Consider the following 22174-nt stretch of genomic DNA (forward strand, 5'->3'; position numbering starts at 1 on the left):
TAAGTTATTGACTTCTTTTAGGGTTAATCTGGTACTGAAAAAACTTATATAATCACATATTGAAAGGTTCTATGGTAAGAAGTACATATGAAATAAATCATCCACAACAGATATCTATCAGTGTAATATATAATGCACTGAGAAGAACATGCTAGGACACTATGCTCGTCTTACTTTTCAGATAAAGGAAAAAATATTTAACTCAGCTAATACTGATGGAGTCTCTATGTGCAGAACACTCCATATCCTCAAGAAGGTTATGACCTAGTAAGAATATAAAGCAAGCAAACAAATGGTGGAAATCAAAGTACTCAGGGTAAACTTTTTGCAATTACTATTACAGGAACAACACACCTGTATAACGTTATACAATGGGTGTTATATTTCCCGATAACTGTGTGTTTTCTAAATGTTCTTAATCTAAACAGAGGCACAGAAACTTCTTTCCTTGTTTTGCATTTTCATTTATTCAGTGCTTCCTGGTAAGACTTTATCCTTAACTTCTTGATGTCCTAAACTTCTCATCTGCCCATTTGTGGTGATTGTGTAATAAATGTCAGCAACAGTGAATTCAGTTATAAGCATGAGTGGTAAAGATGTTACTTTATGGCAATTTGTTTTAATATGTGATCTCCAGGATTCTATTGGAATAATTTATTTATAATGGTCATTTGTTTTGACAGCAAGCTTCTTTTTCACATAATTGATTATCAAAAGCAATCTCAGGGGTCTGAAGAACAAAAAGTTGTGCTGGGCCCTTTCTGAGTCTTAGACTCCTTTTGTAAACGGGTACTCTAGACTAGATGATTTCTAAGATCCTCCTCATCTCTGATCCTTGATCAAACTTTCTTCTCTTTCTGTTCACTTGACACCCTCCCACCACCTGAAAGCAAAGTTGCCTTCAACTCTCTACCTGATGTCTCCCTAGGCTGTGCCTGCTCCCCCGTCATCTCAAGTAGCATCATAACCACCTCCCTTGTGACTACCATCCTTCTGTGATCTGGCCATTTAGCTTCTTTTTTAAAATCTTTTTTTTTTTTTGGTAAGGAAGATTAGCCCTGAGCTAACATCTGTTGCCAGTCTCTCTTTTTTTGCTCGAAGAAGACTATCCCTGAGCTAACATCTATGCCAGTCTTCCTCTATTTTTTATGTGGGGCACTGCCACAGCATGGCTTGATGAGTGGTGTGTAGGTCTGTGCCCGGGATCCGAACCTGCAAACCCCAGGTCACCGAAGTGAAGCATGTGAACTTAACTACTGCGCCATTGGGCCAGCCCCTTTAAAATCTTTTTACAAGAAAATCATCCAGCTCACTATTATTAAAAAAGTGCTTTATGATTTGGAGACTTTAACTAAAATCATAATATAAAGATACCAAGTTACAAAAGAAAGAGTATAGGATATTTAGTCAGATGAACCATATTCCAATAACTCTGACAAGCTTCTTCACCTCAATTTCTGCTTCAGTTTTGCCCTACACGTCAAATACTAATAATGATAACTACCAAGCAGGGTTGTTGTGAGGATTAATTGAACTTCTGCATATAAAACACTTGGCATAAAACCTGGTACTTAATAAATGCTCAGTAAATGTTAGCTGCTATTACTATTATCATAATCATATTTCTTATTTTTATTATTATTATAGTATACAGGTCACATTCTACTTTTCAAACAAATGGAATCATCTAACTGTAGTTTTCTAACTTAAGCAAATGGAATCACCTAACTTGTTTCTCTTTTTTACTGATGGAGAGCGGAGGGAAATCAGCTGCCAGTTCTAGCAGGAAAAATGACAGACTGGGGCTGTTGACTAGCACCCTGAGTGATGACTAAGTAATACACATTCCCAGAAGTTATAAATCAATTTGCTACTAAAGTATTTTCCAGACTTCAGAACAAAGAACTCTATAGATAACATCCTTATCCACTATAAAATAATCTCTCACTTATCCTGCCTACATTTAGGAAGATCTTTATTAGCAAAAGAGGTGTTCCAACAGCACACTGTGTTAACAGAGAAACCCAGTAGATCAATGTGTCCCATGATATCAGAAATACCTTTAAAGAAATCATTAAATACTATAAACTATCAGATTATGTGAGGAAACAAAAACATATTGTTGAATGAGAAGGCTGAGTCTAAGTTGGATGCCACAGTAAGTGGAACCATGTTTAAAAAAAATCACTGCTGTAACGTCTCAGTGCCTCCCTGTCCCACTCCACAGGCAGGAAGAACTGCACTCTCTCTCAGCTTCAAGGGGTAGATGGACACTCAGTGTTCATACACAATATAACCATCATGCCCACAAGTCTATTTCATATTAGTTATAACCACAGAATTTCAAAAGCAAGCAAAACTAACAGGGACAACATTTTCGGTTTACTATACCAACGTGATTTTGAACTGACTACACAGTTCTTTAAAACCAAGGGTACTCAGTTGTAAAGATGCTTCATCTTGGCAGAGTTCAGTAACTGAGGTTATACTTTGTATCTTAAAGCACATTAAACCCTGAAGGAACAACAGTAATGCCATTTGGGAAAGAAGGAAAAACTTCATACCTTTTCTTACATAATGGTTCAAGACCTTTCATGGTAGGCACAAGCAGTTTTAGGACAATGTAGCAATTACCAGATAATCTGTCACAGATGTCACCATTATACAATAGGTTTGGTAGAAATCAGAGTGGAGAGCAGAAACATGCAAACAAGATTTTTCTTCTGCTAGGTGACTCTGAGCTTTGAATTGTTCTAAATGGGTGTGATATTGTCAACGGAATCACCACATCCCCACATGCCCTTCAAGAGACACAGCTCTAGAGGAAGTATGAGGTAGTAAGTAGTATGAGCTACAAACTAGGAAGCAGAAGAATGAGGTTCTACCCTTGACCTACAGAAATTTACTACCCGCCCTGGATGCCAGTTTTATTTAACTATAAAATGGAGGTAGAGTACTTGCCTACCTACCAACCAGAATCATTTGTTGGAGTGAGTGGAATAATGAATGTAAAAATATTTTTTAAGCTATAAAGAACTATAGTATAAGTGACGATACTTTCAAGATAATTTTTCTACTTTGCCAAACATTTAAAAATGGTATGATAATCTAATTGTATGTATCATCTGCTGTCTATTCCAAAAGAGGGGAAAAAACATTTTGTGTTTTTCCAAAGATATCTTTTATATTTCTAGGGAATACATAACAAAACAGTTTACTACATGGGGTCAAACAAGCATAAAAATACAGTATCTCATTTCTTGAGATAAAATATGAAAAAGTGCTTTGTAAATTCTAAAGAGCTATATACAAAGTTTAGCAATTTTTGCCACTTACATAAAAAAGTACACTTTGAGACGGGTGCTTACCTTCTCTTAGACGGTCTACTACAAAAGTAAAGCCTGTAGTTCTTGGATGTAAGACATATTCATATTTCTTAAGTCCATTTTTTTCAGCAAAATCATTACTTCGAGCCTTGCTGTTTTCTAAACAAAAGAACAGACCATTAGAAGCCATAAAATAAAGGAAGATGCATGAGGTAAGAAAATAGCACAGCATTTCTCTCATAAAAATGGCACTTAATTTTTCTGTAATTACTGAATACAGCATACTAAGTCAAATGAAAAGATATAAACACTTTAGTCAGTCCCTAACAAAGATCCTAGAGATGTCTAGTTATTAGGATTTTGAAAACCTTGTAAGATATTGACAGACTTTTTATAACAGTTTCCTGAAATTCATATTCAAATTTTTAGAATTCTTTAAGATGTTTCATAAAATTTTCAATATACAACGAAAACTGAAATACGAACAAAATACTAATAAACTAAAATTTTCATAAAATAGTCCTTACATAGTAAAAACTGAAATACTAAAATATAAGATGCTAAAAAAATAAAACTAAAATACTAGTAAAACATAAGGATCTAGACATCCAAAAGAAATAACTAGCAATTTGCCAAATATATCAGATCAACATTTTTTTTAACCCAATAATTTAGGGCTTCAATGCAAAGCGAAGTATCTGCGCTGCTCAGGCACAGAGCATGCTAATGTCACTAACCAAAACCACTCCACAACAGACAGGCACATGATTAGCACATCATGTACAAACATCTGAACATGGTTTGGCTGAATAGTTACAGAGACAAGTATATGTTCCAATTGTTGGCAAAAACTTCTTTTTCCATTCCATGAGGTAACTTTATAAGTTCCAAGAAGAACCAAACCCATTAATCAGCAAATATATTTGGAGAAAGTAAAGTGTTCAGAAATCTGGCCTCAACTGCTGGAGGAGATCATGAAAACTACCTTCTGATGACAGCAGATGTTAGAACCTGCAATCCTCAGCTGCACCCTGAAATTCACAGACTATTCCAAGTCACAGGAAAAAAACTATATATATAAACACAACTTTTCTAGGAATAAGTTTAAGAGCACGGGGTCCTCAAAACCTCCAAAAATCACAGATGGATTTCACAACACTAAAATATTCAAAGAACATGCCTATAAAAGGTGTTACAGGGACCAGCCCAGGGGCAGTTTGCAGGTACAGACCCCGGGCGTGGACCTACACCACTCATCAAGCCATGCTGTGGCAGCATCCCACATACAAAATAGAGGAAGACTGGCACAGATGTTACCATCTTCCTCAAGCAAAAAGAGGAAGATTGGCAAGAGATGTTAGCTCAGGGCCAATCTTCCTCTCACACACACAAAAAAGTGTTATATTACTTTATAATTGAGGAATTGGGTCAAAGAACTAAATACCTACAGATCCCCAGCAAGTCGAAAGTAAAGGCTCTAAACATGAAAAGCAATCAGCTCCTCTCAGTCACTTGAGGAGAACATCGTAGGCATGAGACCACAAAGAGATATTTTATAGACAGCTGGCAGGCCCTTACATGGAACGAGGACTCCCAAGGACACTATAAAGATGAGTAGTGAACTACTTTTCAGTTTGCCACAGACGTTGTGGATCTGAAGACAAAATTGAACTCTGTGGTAGAATGTGAATACAAGTATAAGTAGTTCTAAACGTACAGTCACGATGTCGGCAGGTGAACTAATCAGAGACACAAAGAGATTAGAGATGCAGATTTTCCTTCCATGCCTACTTCATCTATCCAGCTGGCTCTGCGATTATTAGTAAGAGCACTAGCCTCCCGCTTTATGACTACAGCCTCCTGTCTGTCAGCTCCCTCCCCATAACCCTGCAATGCCAGTGCTCCTTCCACTCCAGGGAGACTCCTGGCCACTCGCTGTTCTCAAACCAGCCAGGCATGTGCCCACTGCAGGGTCTGTGCAGTTGCTCTTCCCTCGCCCCAGAAGGCCTTTTACTCAGGTATCCGCACAGTTTTCTGCTTTGTTCACTTCGTCTCTACTCAAATAGACACTTACAGGGCTTTCTCTAACCACCTTCTATAAAATAGCACCCTATGCCCCCATCTTCTATTACTCTCTCTCTCTCCTTATCTTGCTTTATTTTTCTGCGCATTTATGAATACTTGACATTTTTATTAACTTCTTAGTGTTATCTGTTTTTCCTCATAGAAAGTAAGCTTCATGAAAGCAGGGACTTTGTTTTGTATATAAAGCTCCAGGCACTCATGTATATATTAAACATATTAAACATACAAGGGTGTTTAATTGCATGTAATACTATAATTGTTAAAACCTAGAAAAGCTTTCCTTTCCAAATAGGGAAACAGAACTCAAAATTATAGTACAGTCACGTGCTGCTTACCGATGGGGATACGTTCTGAGAAATGCATCAGGCTATGAGATTTGTCACTGTGCCAACATCAGAGTGTACTTATGCAAACCTGGATGGGACAGCCTACTACACATCTAGGCTGTATGATACTAATCTTATGGGACCACCATCATATATGCAGCCCATTGTTGACCAAAACATCATTATGTGGTGCGTGACTATATACCAACTGAGATGGTTAATTCTATGTGTCAAATTGGTTAGGCCATGGTACCCAGATATTTGGTCAAACATTATTCTAGATGTTTCCATGAAGGTATTTTTTTGATGAGATTAATATTTCTATCAGTAGACTTTGAGTAAAGAAGATTATCCTCCATAATGTTGGTGGGCCTTACCCAATCAGTTGAAGGCCTTAAAGAAAAAGACTAACCTCCTCAAGCAAGAAAGAATTCTGCCAGCAGACTGCCTTTGGACTTAAACTCCAACTCTTCCCTGGGTCTCCAGCCTGCTGACTTACCCTGCAGATTTCCGACTTGCCAAGCTTCCACAATCATGAGCCAATTCCTTAAAATAAATCAATCTCTCTACACACACACACACACATATATACACACGTACACACATCCTGTTGGTTCTGTTTTTCTGGACAATCCCAACTAATAAATATAATATAAAACTACCCAACCTTTAAAACACACATTTTCAAAGAATAAATAACAATGTGAGAGATCACAGTATAACATTAAGTACAAACAAAAGTATAAATCTAATTTCCCAACTTTGTTTAAAGTTATATTTATGTGTATATATACATATGTATGCCTATGTGTGTGTATGTACGTGTGTATGTGTGTGACCAAATGACTCAAAAGCAATGGACCAAAATTAGAATAGTCTTTATTGAGGGGCAATAGAATTGTAGTAATTTTTGTGATTTCTTCTATGTTTCTAAAATCCCCCAAATTAACATACATTACTTCCATAAGCAAGAAAAAAGTTATAACCAATGCGAATACATGAAGATAGAGGATATGTAAAGTTACATTTTAAATGCACTAATTTGAAAATGTACAGGCAAGTGGGATTCAGAACTTAAAGAACATTGTAAAACATTGTCTTTGGGCTTAAAAACCCAAGTTTAAAGTTAACTATGGTAATAACTAAAAACATCTTTGAATTAACAGATACTTTTTCAAAATTGAAAGTATTTTGCTAGCCTTTTAAAAAAAATCATTTATCCCAACTCAAAGCTATCTGTATAATACTGTTAAAAAAAAAAAAAAACTTTTTAAAGCTTCAGGATCAGCCTGTTTTCTCTATGTGCCAAATAGTCTGGCTTTTGCAAGTTGGCCTTAAAATGTAAATATCATCTTAACTTAAAAATTAGGCAACTCCAGGGGCCAGCCCCGGGGGCCTAGTGGTTAAGTTCAATGCGCTCTGCTTCGGGGGCCCAGGTCAGTTCCCGGATGCAGACCTACACTGCTCTGTTGATGGCCATGCTCTGCTGGCAACCCACATACTAAAAAACAGAGGAAGATTGGCATGGATGTTAGCTCAGGGCAAATTTCCTCAGCAAAAAAAAATGCAACTACATCATATAATGGTGAGTACTCTGGACCATGAAAATATGCAACTAAATATTAAGTTCATCACCTTAAAAAGACACTTGAGAAAAAATATAGACTGAAAAAACTTTTAAATTATACTTTATAGGTTCTAGAGGTCTAATGTATGAACATTTTAACACTAATGTACCAAAGCAGAGCAATCCATGAGTTTTCTCCATTAGCTTTTAATTACTAAATGACTTCCAATGCCGCCTTTCGTTAGTGTACATTTTGGCATTCACAAATATAAATCAATCATTTCAGTAAATGACTTTCTCTACTTTAATACAGCTGATAATGAGGGATTAAATTAAATTAATTCCCTCATTCCTTACTTTAATACAGCTGATATTTCAATACCAAAATTTAAGTATTATACATTCTAAGTATTAGAAAGTTTAAATATGGCTGGCTGTCCATTATAATTTCCTAACGATAGTTTAGCTCTGGGAATCAATCAACTTATAACTTACAATGATACATTTTCAAGATTAAACCATATGCAGGCAATAGTATCCTCAGTAGTATCCTCTTTGATCCAACTACTTTTAGCATTTTAACTATAAAAATCAAACATATACAGTAGGCAAATATTTTAGTATATGATATTAGTAGATAAAAATTGCCACAGTTCATTTAGCTCAGTCCCATCTGCAACAGGTAAGTCAAAGATCTCTTCCTTGGTATCAATGGTAAATGTATGCCCAAATACCTTAATTTCCCCTATTAACATACAGCTTAGTTACCCACTCACTTACTTAAATACTTGAGCTATTTGTATTTTTCATCCTAACTCTCTTGTTGGGCACTGGGTTCCATAAATGACTAAATGCACAGAGTGGGCTAGTGTGTTCATTTACACGTTCTCCTCTCTTAAGCTCTAAGGTTGTCCTTCTGAGTGGTAGTTCTTGTCTCCAGCTGTACTGAGGGTTTGGAAGACAAGCGCACGTTCCATCTCTCCATATTATGTGGGACTTTTAGATTCAGTTCTATGCTGCTTCAGTCTGTCTTCCCTCACACAGCAGACCTTCATCCACTGCATCCTTCTCAAATTCTGCAGTCTCTTTTTGAAGTAACCAGGGTTATTAAAAGTTTTTAAATTTTGCTCTTTTGAGTCGAAGGATTCTACAGAACTGCTTTCTGTCCGAGCCTTCCCCGCCCCACCCCTGCCAACATTCATCCAGAGCAGTTCTCCTGCTGTCTTAAATCCTAGACTGCAACAGAAGACCTCAGCTGCAAAAACGACCTGTGGTTTAAAACAATGTGAAAACCACTGATTTAGTAAGGATGAAAGACTGTACTTTGTTTTTAATCTTTCAAAGAATTCCTTGAAATCCACTGGCATTCTTGGCCTATGTAGTTTGATATCTGGGAAGGCAGAAAACATGTCCTCCTGTGTCCTCTCCACAACTCAATGACGCCTGAATTTTCTTGAGGAAAGGACAAAGCCTTTCCTGCTTACATGAGAGATAAGGCTTTAAAATACCAAGAGAAAGGTAACATATTAACTTAAATCAACGATAAATAAATTTGGTTACTATCAGATGCTTTTCTTATAACAAAAAACTTGAGAAAGGCTCTAATGGGTAAATATGTACCTTGGAAGAGGAGACAGAATATATAGAACAGAAAGGGGATTTTACAACTAGGCTTATATAAAAGTAAAAGGCTGATATTTAAAATACATACTAAGACTTAAAAGATAAAGCTGCAGGATGGCAAGTATGAATAATAATGACCTCTTGGGGTTGCCCATCATAAATTCTAGGGGCTAGAAACCAGTAGTTCTGGGTTCCAACGTGCTGTTGATTAATGAGTGACCTTAGGAGTGGGCCACTAATCAGTTACTTCATCTGAGGAATAACAAGCTAAGACTAGATGACTTCTAAGTTCCTTCATGTTTTAAAATTCTGTGCTCCAAACCCAGGCTACCTTACCTGTGAGATCGGTCCCTTCTGGGAATATGAGGAGTTGAAGTGGTTCACGGATATCACAAAAATAATCAATCATGTTTTCAAAATGGCTCTTGTCATCCTTCCATTTCCTATGAATGAAGATATAAGCAGCAGCCTGCATGGCCCAACCTAGAATCAATTTAACAAGTATTTATAAAAAATTTTATTGCCAATATCCATATATTATTGAACATAATATTTCAGTTTTTGGGTTTTACTACAAATTGTTTACTATCATAATACACATCTCATTATATACCTTAAATTCAGCACTGATCTTCGGTTAAATAACACATACACCAGAGAATATTCTTAAAAGCTTGCTAAAATCTAGGGTTTGCAAAATTCTCAAAACTTCTTTTCAAGCCAAACCTAGGCATTAAAATATCAAGGGAAAAAAACTTCCCTAATATTTATCAGTAACACATGTGAGATTTTAAAGATCCTAACTAAATACACATTTTAGCCAAGCTACTTACTACAGATATAAGACTACATGCTTGTTATCAGGCTTACAAAGCAGTAAGCAAAGGATTGTTCTCAAGTCATCTATACAAGCATTCTCTTTAATACTTTCCCTTCTGTACTGCTCAATCTCTAAATTCAACTGCTGTTTTCAATGTTAGCCACTTCTTTAGATTTTATTTAAAAGGGAAAACATGCACTGGCTATTAAACACGTTAATCAGAGTATATACTAATCACACTCTCTTTCTCTAGGGCAAATCCAGCCTTGCTACTGAAGAGGGAGCCCTAGATGAGCCATGTTTCACACAACCTGCCATCTCTCCCTGGCCGGAAATGACAAGAACTTCTGTGGCAGATACTGACTTAAGGCAGCCAATCCATAGTCTGTTCAATAGTTATGAAGCATGAAAAGCTTGGCCCAAACACAGTAACTATCTTGGCCAACCAACTGTCCTCTCTCAGAAGTTTTACCTGGGACCAAGAAGAAAACAAATCGTTAGTATAAAAGCAAATGGACGGACAAAAAAGCAGGTAACAGAGACAGTGACAGCTGAGGTAAGGTAAAGACGGCATACTGTAGTGAAGATCTAAAAACTTTTGCTGCTGAGGTGCCTAAAGCTGATTTTGATCCAAAACAAAAGACAGTTTTAGTCTCCACAAGCGCTGGCCAGTCTATGGATCCACATCTTAGACAGCCATGAGAGTCCGTCTCCCTTACTGCCATGTGTATCTTCACAACACACATTCACTGTTTCAGCTACAGGGAATGAGTGGTAGTTCCTTGCAAACAAAGAAGACAACTAAAACAATAGCTATCCTCATTTGGTAAATAAAGTAGTACCCTGAGAATACATAAAATTATCACTGATTCATTTGTTAATGATTAAAAAAACTGTAGGACTTTATTTGGTTTGAGTAAGTCCAAACTAGAATCCTGTATTCTACAAACATAAACAAACATGTACCAAAAAATCCACTTTAGTATGAGTCTTGCTTATTTGCATCCAGTTACTACTCACTGTATTGTCAGTCATACCCATCAACACTGGACTTGACTGAACACTTGCCCCCTCCCACGGTCTCCTCCTTCACCCGAGGACACCCAGGCGCAGTGTTTGTAGGCAGCGTAGCTCTGGAGAGAGATTGCCTAGGGTAGGATCATAGCTCCACTACAAACCAGCTGTTCAGCCTTAAGCCTTTGTCCCTCATTGACTCCAAATGTAAAAATGAGCATAATGTTGTCGTAGTAGTTACCTGATATGGGTTGTTGAAAAAAGCAAATAAGACTATTTAGCACAGCGTGTTCAATAAATAATAGCTATTATCATTATTATGATTAACAAGTTACAATAATACCAAGGATATTATATCAAGGAACATAAAAATATAACAAAAATAGTTCCCATTCACAATAGCAAAACAATAACGTACAAAAATAAAAATAAACAACCTGAAGGAGCCACATGAAGACAAATATACAACTGAGAGGAAATGGTGAGACATACAGTGCCAATGATCTCCAAATTTATAATTTATTAGTTTTATGTAATTACAATCAAAATCCAATGGCATGAGGGTGTGTGAGAATTTGGCTAGTTGATTCTAAAGATTATCCGTAGTAATAAAGACATGAGAATATCCAAGATAATTTAGAAAACGTAAGTAGAAAAGACTCACCCCATTAAACACTAAATGCATTATGAAGCAACAATGATTAAATCCAAACAGTACATCTGCAAAATTAGACAAATGAAAAAGAATGCAAGACCTACCAAAAGCTCCTTGAATATGTTAAGAATTTGGTATATGAAAATGACAGAATTTCAAATCAGAGGGTCAAGAATGAATTGGGTTTTTTAAAACATTTTTATTGAAATATAACAAGGATGCAGATGTTAAGTCTGTAGGTGTAGACTTTAATGAATTGTTACATATGCCTGTATGGCCACCATCCAGATTGAGGTAGTGAAGATTTCCAGCATCCCAGAATGCTCCTATGTGTCGTCCTGCCAGTCAATACCTTCAAAACAAACCATTATTCTGACTTCTGTCACCAAAAATCAAATAAATGAAATCACGCAGTAGGTGTCCGTTCATCTTTCCTCCTTTTACTCAATATTATGTCAATGAGATTCATCCATGTTGTCGTGTATAGCAGTATTTCCTTCTTTGCATGCTGTGTAGTAGCAAATTAAATGAATATACAACTTATTTATACTCCTGATGGAAAGATTTCTTGGCTATTAGCAATAAAGTTAACACGGATACTCTTGTACTTGTCTTTTGTTCAACATAAGCACTCAGTTCTGTTGGAAGAATACTCAGGAGTGGAGCTACTGCACCACAGAATTTACATGATGTCCAGCTTCAGTAGATAGCACGTTTTTCAAAGTGATTGTACCAATTGATGCTCCCATGAGTAATGTAAGAGTTCTAAATGCTCTCTCTATAGCCTCACCAACATTAGGTCTCATGAGTCCTTTTAATATTAGCCATTCTGATCCAGGTATGGTAGTTTTAACTTGCATTTCTCTTATAATTAATGATGTTGAGAACCTCTTCATATGCAAATTGGCCATCTGGGTATCTTCTTTGTGAAGTGCCTCTTCAAACTTTTTGGCCATTTTTTAACTGGGTTGTCTGTCTTTTTCTTATTAACTTGTAGGATACAAAGTCCATCAGGAAACACATACACACACAAACACAGAGAAAATATATATAATTCTAGATTTCATATATATGTAATATACCAAATATCTCCTCTCAATCTGTAGCTTACATTTTCTCTCCTTTACAGGTGTCTCGTTATGAACCTAACATCTAATATTAATGAAGCCCAATTTATAAGTCTTTTCCATTGTTTTTGGTGCCTCTGGTGTCCTGTTGACGAAATCTTTGCCTACTCCAAAGTCATGAAGACATTATTCCATGTATTCTTCTAGAAGTTTTACTGTTTTAACTTTCACATTTTGGTTTATGATCTCAAATTAATTTTTGTATATTGTGTGAGGCAGAGGTTAAAGGTCCTAGTTTTCCACGTGGATATTCAATTGACAGGTATCAACTATTTAACTACTGAATTACTGAACCCTACTGAAAAGACCATGAGGTCATTAATTTAAATAATAAAATATTTAGAAAGCATTACACAATAAATGAAAACATACTATTACAAAAAATGTCAAACAATATAAAAGTATATAGACTAAAACATGAAAATACTCCTTTATTATAACATCCTTCAAACCCTCCCTCCAACCACAATCTCTTTTTTGTAATTATGGTTAACAATTTGATATGAATTATTCCCCATTTTAAAAATTCATTACATATATTTGTGTTTTTAAAAACACATTGAATCATACCTTTTATACTGTTCTATAGTTTGCTTTTTTCACTTAACCTATCTATGCATTTGGATCTACTTCATTTTTTTTCAATACCTGCATTGTATTTCTTAATAATGCTTCCTAAACCAGTTTTGTTTTTAATTTCTAAACTATTACTGACTGATAGTTTTGTAAAATACAGTAAAATGAGTTACTAGAAAAATGATCACACATTTGGAAGTTATGACAATGTCACAATGCTGTAAGAGTTTCTAACTACCCTACTCTGTACTCACCTTATGGTGGACCAGTTAACAGTTTGCTGACTGGCACTGTTACACGAATCACACTTTAAGTAACACTGTTCTATAATACAGATACACCATGATCTAGTATCCTATTATCATTTAGGATCTACCCTATCTAAGAATCGATCTTTGCTAGAAAAGTAAAGTCTAAAATATTTACTATCCAGTCCTTTACAGAAACAGTTTCCTGAGCTATCTAGTAGTTTAGAAATTATTCACCCTATTTTCTTCTTTTAATGGTCATCCTTAAAATTTTTTCACCTTTCCATTTTTGACAAATATTTAAACTGACATAATTCTATCAACATTGAGTTAATAAATAATCTTTCCTAAACCAAAAAGTATGCTTTCCTCCTGTCCCCCTTCCAAGATTTGTAGAAATCATCCAATAGTTCCCCCAAATTGCTATTATTACTACTACCACATTCCTTATGCTTCACAGAAACATTTTTAAACATTTCGACTTGACTCTAAGTTGGCTGGCTTCTTTGCTTATCACTGCTTCTTGTATCCTATGTCCTTCTGTTGGTCCTACTGAAGGGATTTCTTTCAAAAAATTTTTGAGACTTTGCATTCCTGAAATGTATTTGCTCTCAATTTTGGAGGATAGTTTGGCTAAAAACAGAACTTGAGATTCCAAATCATGTTCCCCTCAGAATTTCAAAGCTATTTTTCCACAGTCTTCTGTCATCTAATATGGCTAAGAAGAAGCCTGATATCAATCTAGTTTGTGCAAATAACCTAATTTTTTTTTCTTCTGGAAACCTTAATGATTTTCTCTTTATCCTTGGTTTTATGGAATGTCACCAGTATGAGTACAGGTATGGAACTTTTCATTAATTCTGCTTAGCAGTTGGTACCCTCTTCCAGTATGAGTCTTTCTTTAACATTGGGAATACTCCTTTCATCATTTAAGGAAATATATTTTTCTCCTCTGCATTCTCTCCAACTTTCTGTCTGGAACTTCTGTTGGATGTTAAAACTTGAGGATCTGTCCTCTCATACTTTTCATCTCCTTTCATCTGACACTGTGTTCAAGGAGAATCCCTTGGTTTGATTATCCAACTCACTAATTTGATCTTCACCTGTGTCCGGCCTACTAAATGAGTTTATTTCAGTAATCATCTCCTTAATTTTCAAGATTTACAATTGGCTCTTTCTCATAGCAGCCAATTTTATGGCAAAGAGCAAAAAATACAATAAGCTGTAACAAATACAAAGGATAATCATTTTAATAAAAATGTTTATTAAATGGTTATTATGTACCCAGTACTGTTCTAAGTATTTTTCATTAATTCAATTAATTCTCAAGACAACCTTATGAATTGCGTAAAATTATTATCCCTATTTTATGAATAAGGAAACCAAGGCACACTGAGACTCAAAGAATAAGTGGTAAAACCAGGTTTCAAACGCAGGCTGTCTAGCTTGAAAGGTGACGTTTTTAACCAGTGTACTCAACAGCCTCTCTGCAATATATACTTGAATCTCTCTCAGGATATTAGTTAAACATAGTTTAAATTCTCCTCAGAGAATTATCTATTCATCAGAGGTTAGACTTTCCATTTTTTAGTATTAGACTCTCTTTAAAGCTGTGCATTTTCCTCAACTGTTAATTCTGCATTGTCTTCACATCTGTAAAAGACTTCCTAAACAGAATAATGACAGGTAGAATGTATTTCTCCACTCTAAGTGAGAATGTCTGTTGCTCCCTTGGGAGAAGGAAGCAGTATGAAGATCGACGGGGCTGTACCATAAGACTTTTCCAATATTCTGTGTATGTTTCAGAAAGCCCAGAAAGGGAAGTAAAACGGCAGAATCAGTCAGCCTCTTGGATCTCTCCTCTGAAGATATGATTCTTCCCCTTTGTGCACCTCTGCCTTCTCACATTCCATTTACTCATCACTAATGCTTGTGAATTGTTTTTACTCCCTTTAGCTTAAATGTTTTTCTCCCTTTCATAAAAATCACAGGAACACCTTGTGAGTCTTTTTCCCATTTCCTTGCCATCAACGCATATTTTATTAGTGTTTAAAGCAATACCCAGATTCTTCTTAACATTCTTGAGATCATCAAACACATTTTTATGACATTTATTTCATACATCTATGAGTTGACACATAACAGTGCAATTGATCATGTCATTTGAAATTAGTCTATTTGTCTTTTTCATTCTTTTCCATTGGAGGACATTCCATCTATCACCTGGATTTCTCAGACGAGGTCTGGGAGTCTGGCAGGTTTATAAAGATAGAATCTGTGGATGTTGGCATGGCTCTGCTACTGCTATCTCCTTTCTAAAACCCCATTTATGTTATCAGCATTGCCTTCTCAAAGCCGACAGGAGTAATCCTTGAGCATACTCTATTGTCCAAAGCTATTCCATAATTTTAGAGTCTGGTTTTCCTTGACTTACATTCTCTTTTACCAAGTTTTAGAGCTGGCTAGAAAAAAGAAACAATTTACTTGAGTGTATTTTTAACATTATGCCTTCTTTCTCAATAAAAAGTAAAGCATTTCATAAATTTTTTCATTTTAGTGTAGACAGGTATAGTTAAGGGAAACATAAAAATTTCTGTACTACTCACCTAGTGCTCTAAAAACTGAACTTCAAAGAGATTAATCTGATTTATCACTATTGTCCATGTATTCATTAATTCATTACGGTGTCTGCTATGGCATTATGAATGCAACACCAGAAACAAAAAGCAATGTGGAAGAGAGAGACAAACTGTTCTCGTTTAACATGTTCTCAATCCTGAATAGAGGGTGTGGATGCAACCAAGGAAATGCGACCCTCAGGCCTCTATTAAATGAGAATGAGTGATAATATGAACAGATGCAAATTTTATATAAAATCACATCACAAAGATCATGAGCAAATACTGTATTTACTGAGTGTGTAGTTGTACATAACAATAGTTATACAAAAAAATGCATAAATTAATTACAAGTAGTCATATTTCTCAGAATTTCAATCTCTGTCAGGGTGCTAAATGCTACACAAAGTTAGGGAAGCTCTAGCTTCTCTGAACTCACTTTTTAAATTAGGTAATGCTCTCTCCATCCCTCTTTTAAGATGACTAGCTTCCATGAAGGCTCTGGCTTTTAAAAACATTGAGTGGAGGCAGACAATTAATTTTATGACTTTTTCCTGCAATAATCCTATTGTAGAAGCTTGTGTCATTAGGTTTCAAATGTGCCTGTCCTGAAAATACAAGATAGAAATCAAAGTATAAAATATGAACAGGCAATTAAATAAAATTCTAAAGAAAACTTAATTCTATTATAATTTCAAACTTGAAAAACCACAAAATGGAGAAAATGGATAAAACCACCCTTACTGCAAATTTCACTAGACTCTACAAAGAGATGATCATATCTACCTGAAATCAGTAGAAATTCTTGACATTGAACAAATACCTATTTATTAGTTGCTTTCGGTTGGCAAGATGAAGCTTCTTGGTTACGATTATAATTTTTGGGTTTTCACTATTGTGGGGCGAAAAGCTATCTTCCATATTGTGTGAGATTTGCCATTTAATCCACTTTCCAGATGAGCTGCCATGAGATATCTATTCCTGTTGCAAAACTAATTCCAAGGCTAAGTACATCACTAGTTCTGTACGCTGAGAGGGCCAGTAGCAACTAATGCCCCCCACAAAAGATGTCCACCTCCTAATTCCCAGAACTGTGAATACATTACATGGCAAAGAAAAATTAAGGTTGCTAATCAGCTGAATATTTAACATAGGGAGATCATCCTGGACTTGCCTGGTGGGCCCAATGTAATCACAAGGGTCTTTAAAAGTGGAAGAAGGAGGCAGGAAAAGATTCAGTGTCAGAGTGATGGTGTGAGTGACTGAGTGAGGAGGACTCAATAATAATGACATATAATAAATACAACAGCTAATTCACTTCTCCCCAGTTTTGCAATGTTGCCTTTCTCTTTAAAAATACCATTACAAGGGGGGTCAGCCCAGTGGCACGGCAGTTAAGTTCACATGTTCCGCTTCGGCGGCCTGGGGTTCGTTGTTTTGGATCCTGGGTACAGACATGGCACTGCTTGGCAAGCCATGCTGTGGTAGGCGTCCCACATATAAAGTAGAGGAAGATGGGCATGGATGCTAGCTCAGGGCCAGCCTTAGCAAAAAGAGGAGGATTGGCAGCAGATGCTAGCTCAGGGCTAATCTTCCTCAAAAAAAATTAAAAAAAAAATAAATAAATAAAAATTTAAAAACCATTACAAGGGGTAGCCCAGTGGTGTAGTGGTTAAGTTCTCGTACTCTGCTTGGGTGGCCCAGGGTTCACAGGTTCAGATTCCGGGTGCAGACCCAGTACTGCTCCTCAGGCCACGCAGTGGCAGCATCCCACATAAAATAGAAGAAGACCGGCACAGATGTTAGCTCAGTGACAATCTTCCTCAAGCAAAAAGAGGAAGATTGGTAACAGATGTTTGCTCAGGGTCAATCTTCCTCACATACACACAAAAATCCCACATTACAATTTAGAAGTACCTTACTTAGCCACAAGTGAAAGGACAACTAAAGGCACTGGAGTCAAATTAACTATTGAAATTAAGGTTAAAAAAAAAAAAAACTGTAAGGTACATTGGGTCCATCTCGCCTATCTTTTTACTATTATTATAAAGTATCCTTTTCAAAGTTGGCTCAAACTGATCATTGTAAGATTTGTTTCATTTGTGCTTCCCCACGAAATGCAAAGTGAAACAAAACCCAACAGCTTCCCTCAAATTCTTTTACTGCTCTCTCCTAAAATAAACCTGTTATAAAAGCATTCTTTTTAGATAATTTTTAGAATCTACTTATTAATTTAGACAAAGGAATTCCTTAATTTTCAGCAGACCTGAGGGTACGAAAAGAGTCAAAATACACCTCATGGCTCATATTTGGGATGCCTAGGAGCCTGAAGCAATGCAAATCTGCCTGAGGTATTAGAGACATACACATCAATGGGATAATCCAATTGAGGTAACCAGTTGTATTAACTTCAGTAAACTACTGACTAGATAACCTTAAAGCCCAGAGCCAATTCTTCCAGCCAAACTGTCAACTTCCACACAGCTCAGGTCTTGAGCTTTGTTAAGAAGTCAGCTAACACATTTAAAACACAAGTTCATTTAAGCTACTTAGATCTCAACGCAATCCTAAAAATTACTTAGTTCTCAAGGTAATCCTAGAAAGAAGTATAATCCTGGTACACGCCTCACACACGATTTAACTGAACTGAACCTTTGTTCCCAATGGATTCCCCTCCCTCCTCTGCAAAAAAAAAAAAAAAAAAAAAAAAAGCATCAAAACTCATCTCAGCCAAGCAATTCTAGCAACTAAAACTACAAAATTAAGAATTATAAGGACTTATTTTTCAACTAGCAGAATTGCTAAGATGAAACTGATCTATGTTCTGTACCTGAAAATACAGAGATGTGTGTGTGTCTTCTCCCAATAGAACTAAAATAGTTTAATATTCTCTGTCTGCTATATTTCCTTTGATGGTTTTCATAAAAATCTTGATTCATGATAAAGATTTAATAAAACTTACTAAATGAGTAAATCAATCATTGGATACTTTTCTTTATGGCTTGGTAAAATGGGGAAAAGCAAGTTGTATCAAGATGGCTTTGGCTATAAACAAGAGAATACCAATCTGAAAGTCATATTAACAATCTGGGTTTATGTTTCTCAAGTAAAATGAAGTCTGGCCCCAAGGCTGGTTCAGAAGTCAAGCAAGATGCAGCAGCTCCAAGCATGATGAACTCTCACAATAATCTCCCAAAATAGGAAAGGAGCAGCATCATCCCTTCATCAACCTCTTTCCTTTTATTAAGGAGGCAATCTTTCCCAGAGCCTCCTGACAGACTCTCTCCCTTATGTCCCTTTGGTGAGACGGGCTTTGTAGGCAGCTGAGAAAGCTAAAATCAGGTATTTTCATCCTTTGTCATGGGATGTGTGTATCACAAAGGTTCAGCGTTAAAATTAGTAAAACATCATCTCTGGCCTGTAAGTGTTTAGTAATAAACGCAACAACACAGGGAAGAAGGCTGCTGTGAAACTTTCTATGATTTGGATACAGTAGGAAGCCATAAACTAATCAATTTCTCGTTGCTAGGAACCCTAGACTAGAAGCTCCCTTTGAGAAAAGGCTCCCGGAGGGAGCTTCATAGATGCTTGCTGTAGAGATTCCTTCCAGCAAGGCCCAAGCAGTTGTGACTGGGTGATAAGGCCAGCTTACCTAATGTAGGTGACAAAACGGATGCCTTGGTTGCACCAAAGAAACTGGCAGGAGTGGAGTGTTACAAAACTGAGTCTTAGGGAGAGTCTTCTCCAATTCAGAAATGTATTCATCTCATTCCTCTGAATTGTGAAGCAGGAGAGTAGCATGAAATTTTGTTAAATAAAAAAAGGGTCCACCAAATTATATGGAGTCAAAGACCTCTGTGGCTTAAGGACAGTTCTTTAAGGTTAAGGGAATGTCTATTTTAAGTAGGAGTAAGCTGGGTAGGAGAGGAAGAGTTTTCCTTCTCACAAGAGACGAAAGTTTGGTATTATAAACTGTAAATACCTCAAATAGAAAAACTTCAATTCTTTGTGTTTAATATACGACAGTTAATAAAATTAAGGTGACCAATAAATTAATTATTAAAACTGGGTAAGCAATGGCATCTTTATTTAAATAATTTTATACATTACTAACACTTATAAATACATTAAGGAAATACAGTTAAAATTGAAAATTTGACCACATATAATGTGTTATCTTTGCAATCAACATATAATTTCTGTTGCAGCACTTTCACATTTAGTAACAGCATGTGCTATAATCACCGTTTCTCCAGTGTAGTGGCAAGGTGGATAACAGATTTTAACCAAGTGAGTTTTATCCATGACCTTTAAAAAGAGAAATGCTTATAAAATACCAAAGGCATTTAAAATAAAATTCCAGTTATTTCTGTAAATCAAATTTGACCAAACCTTTTAAACATTTTAGCAGACAGGTTGTAACCTGGGAGGTTGAATTTACCCAGAAGCCTCCGACCAGTTTCAACTATGCTGCTAAAGCAGACACCACAGGGGCTTCTGAACACAGACTCACTGTCTGCACATGCCTTTGACAAACCAAGAATGGATAAAAGCATTCATGAGAGGCCAAGCTGTTACTTCTGACTTCTCCCTGAGCTCATTCTGAACAGTTTAGATATATTTCACAATTGGTGATTTTCCTAGTTTCCACTATCACATTATGTTGCAGTTTTACAACTCCAGAATTATATGACCATTTACTTTGAAATCACGAGGTCATGTCAGAGAGATTTTTAGTTTAACATGTGAAATGGCCACTTTCTAAATCACTCTCTCTTTAATTTACTCCTCTTTTTATGCTTTCTAAAAGCCTCTCAAACTCTCCTGCTACTCAAGTGTGATTAACTAATGATCCAGAAAAACCAAGAAGCCATGAGCTGGGTGGTCACATATGGCACACGAATTTCCTGGTACAAAATCACCATGTAAATGGACCTTTTATGACACCTTTGGGTTTAATATTTCATTTCATTAGTTGTTACTAAGTGGTTACAAAGTTGACTAAAAGTAAAAATAAATGTGTACACCACCATTAGAAACAGCTGAAATTTAACTATAGGACATTTATTCTTAAAATCTAATTTCATGTATCTTAGCAAACTCTAAACAGTTTAGTTAACTTACTAAAATTCTTTATAAATTGAGCTGGAATCTAGACACTTTTAATGATTTCTTTCCTAGTCTGTTACATAAGTCATTACTTTTATACTATAAGAAAAGAACTTCCAAATTCTAAACACTCCTCCATTCTCCAACCTGGTACTGCAGATAAAAAATATCATTTTCTTCTAGTCATTTGTAAACAAACTAAATAGGCCAGATAATTATATTCCAAACATCTGGTAAGCAAACATTTCTTTGGAAATATAAATAGCAATATTAAATACTCCTTAAAGTGGTGCTAAATTGTCAACAAGCTAAGTGTAGCATAATCCGAAGCAGGATACAGCTGACCACTAAGATGTATCCATTCTTTTCTCTTTCTTTCATTTCCTCTTGCAAACTCCAACTTTAATACTCTCATTTGCAAACATGCTTTTTGGTGTTTTATTTTGTTTCAGGTATACAACAAAATGATTTCATATATATATATATATGATGAAATGAACACCACAATGACTAGTTAACATCTCTGGGTACATATAGCTACAATTTTCTTTCTCATGATGAGAACTTATAAGATCTACCCTCTCAGCACCTTTCAAATATATGTTATAGTATTATTGACTATAGTCACCATGTTGTACATTATATTCCCATGACTTACTTATGACTGGAAGTTTGTGCCTTTTGACCACCTTCACACATTTTGTGCACTCCCTTAAGCCTCAGTCTCTGGCAACCACCATCTGTTCTCTGTATCTATGAGTTTGGTTTTTTGGTTTTGTTTTTGTTGTTGTTGTTTGCAGATTCCACAAATAAGTGAGATCAGATGGTATTTGTCTTTCTATATCTGACGTATTTCACTTAGCATACGCCCTCAAGGTCCATCCATGTTGTCACAAATGGCAGGATTTCCTTCTTTTTTATGGATGAATCATATTCCACTGTATAAATTTACATTTTCTCTATCCATTCATCCATTGATGGACACCTAGGTTGTCTCCACGTCTTGACTGTTGTAAATAGTGCTGCGGTGGACATGGAGGTGCAGATATCTTTTCGGGTTAGTGTTTTCTTTTCCTTTGG

At 36.0% G+C, this 22174-nt stretch overlaps 1 protein-coding gene across 6 annotated transcripts in view; it reads right to left on the bottom strand.

The window, feature by feature from the left end:
• Positions 1–22174, bottom strand: part of LCLAT1 (lysocardiolipin acyltransferase 1) — a 189664-nt gene that overhangs the window by 72815 nt on the left and 94675 nt on the right. For all 6 annotated transcript variants that reach the window (XM_046662150.1, XM_046662151.1, XM_046662156.1 and 3 more), the window contains 2 exons: positions 9264–9410; positions 3369–3485 (listed from right to left, as the gene is read on the bottom strand). In XM_046662150.1, coding sequence (XP_046518106.1) covers positions 3369–3485; positions 9264–9410 — 264 coding nt within the window. The remainder of the gene's footprint in view (positions 1–3368; positions 3486–9263; positions 9411–22174) is intronic.

This window comes from Equus quagga, chromosome 5 (genome assembly GCF_021613505.1).
Source record: "Equus quagga isolate Etosha38 chromosome 5, UCLA_HA_Equagga_1.0, whole genome shotgun sequence".
In the NCBI taxonomy this organism is placed as follows: Eukaryota; Metazoa; Chordata; class Mammalia; order Perissodactyla; family Equidae; genus Equus; species Equus quagga.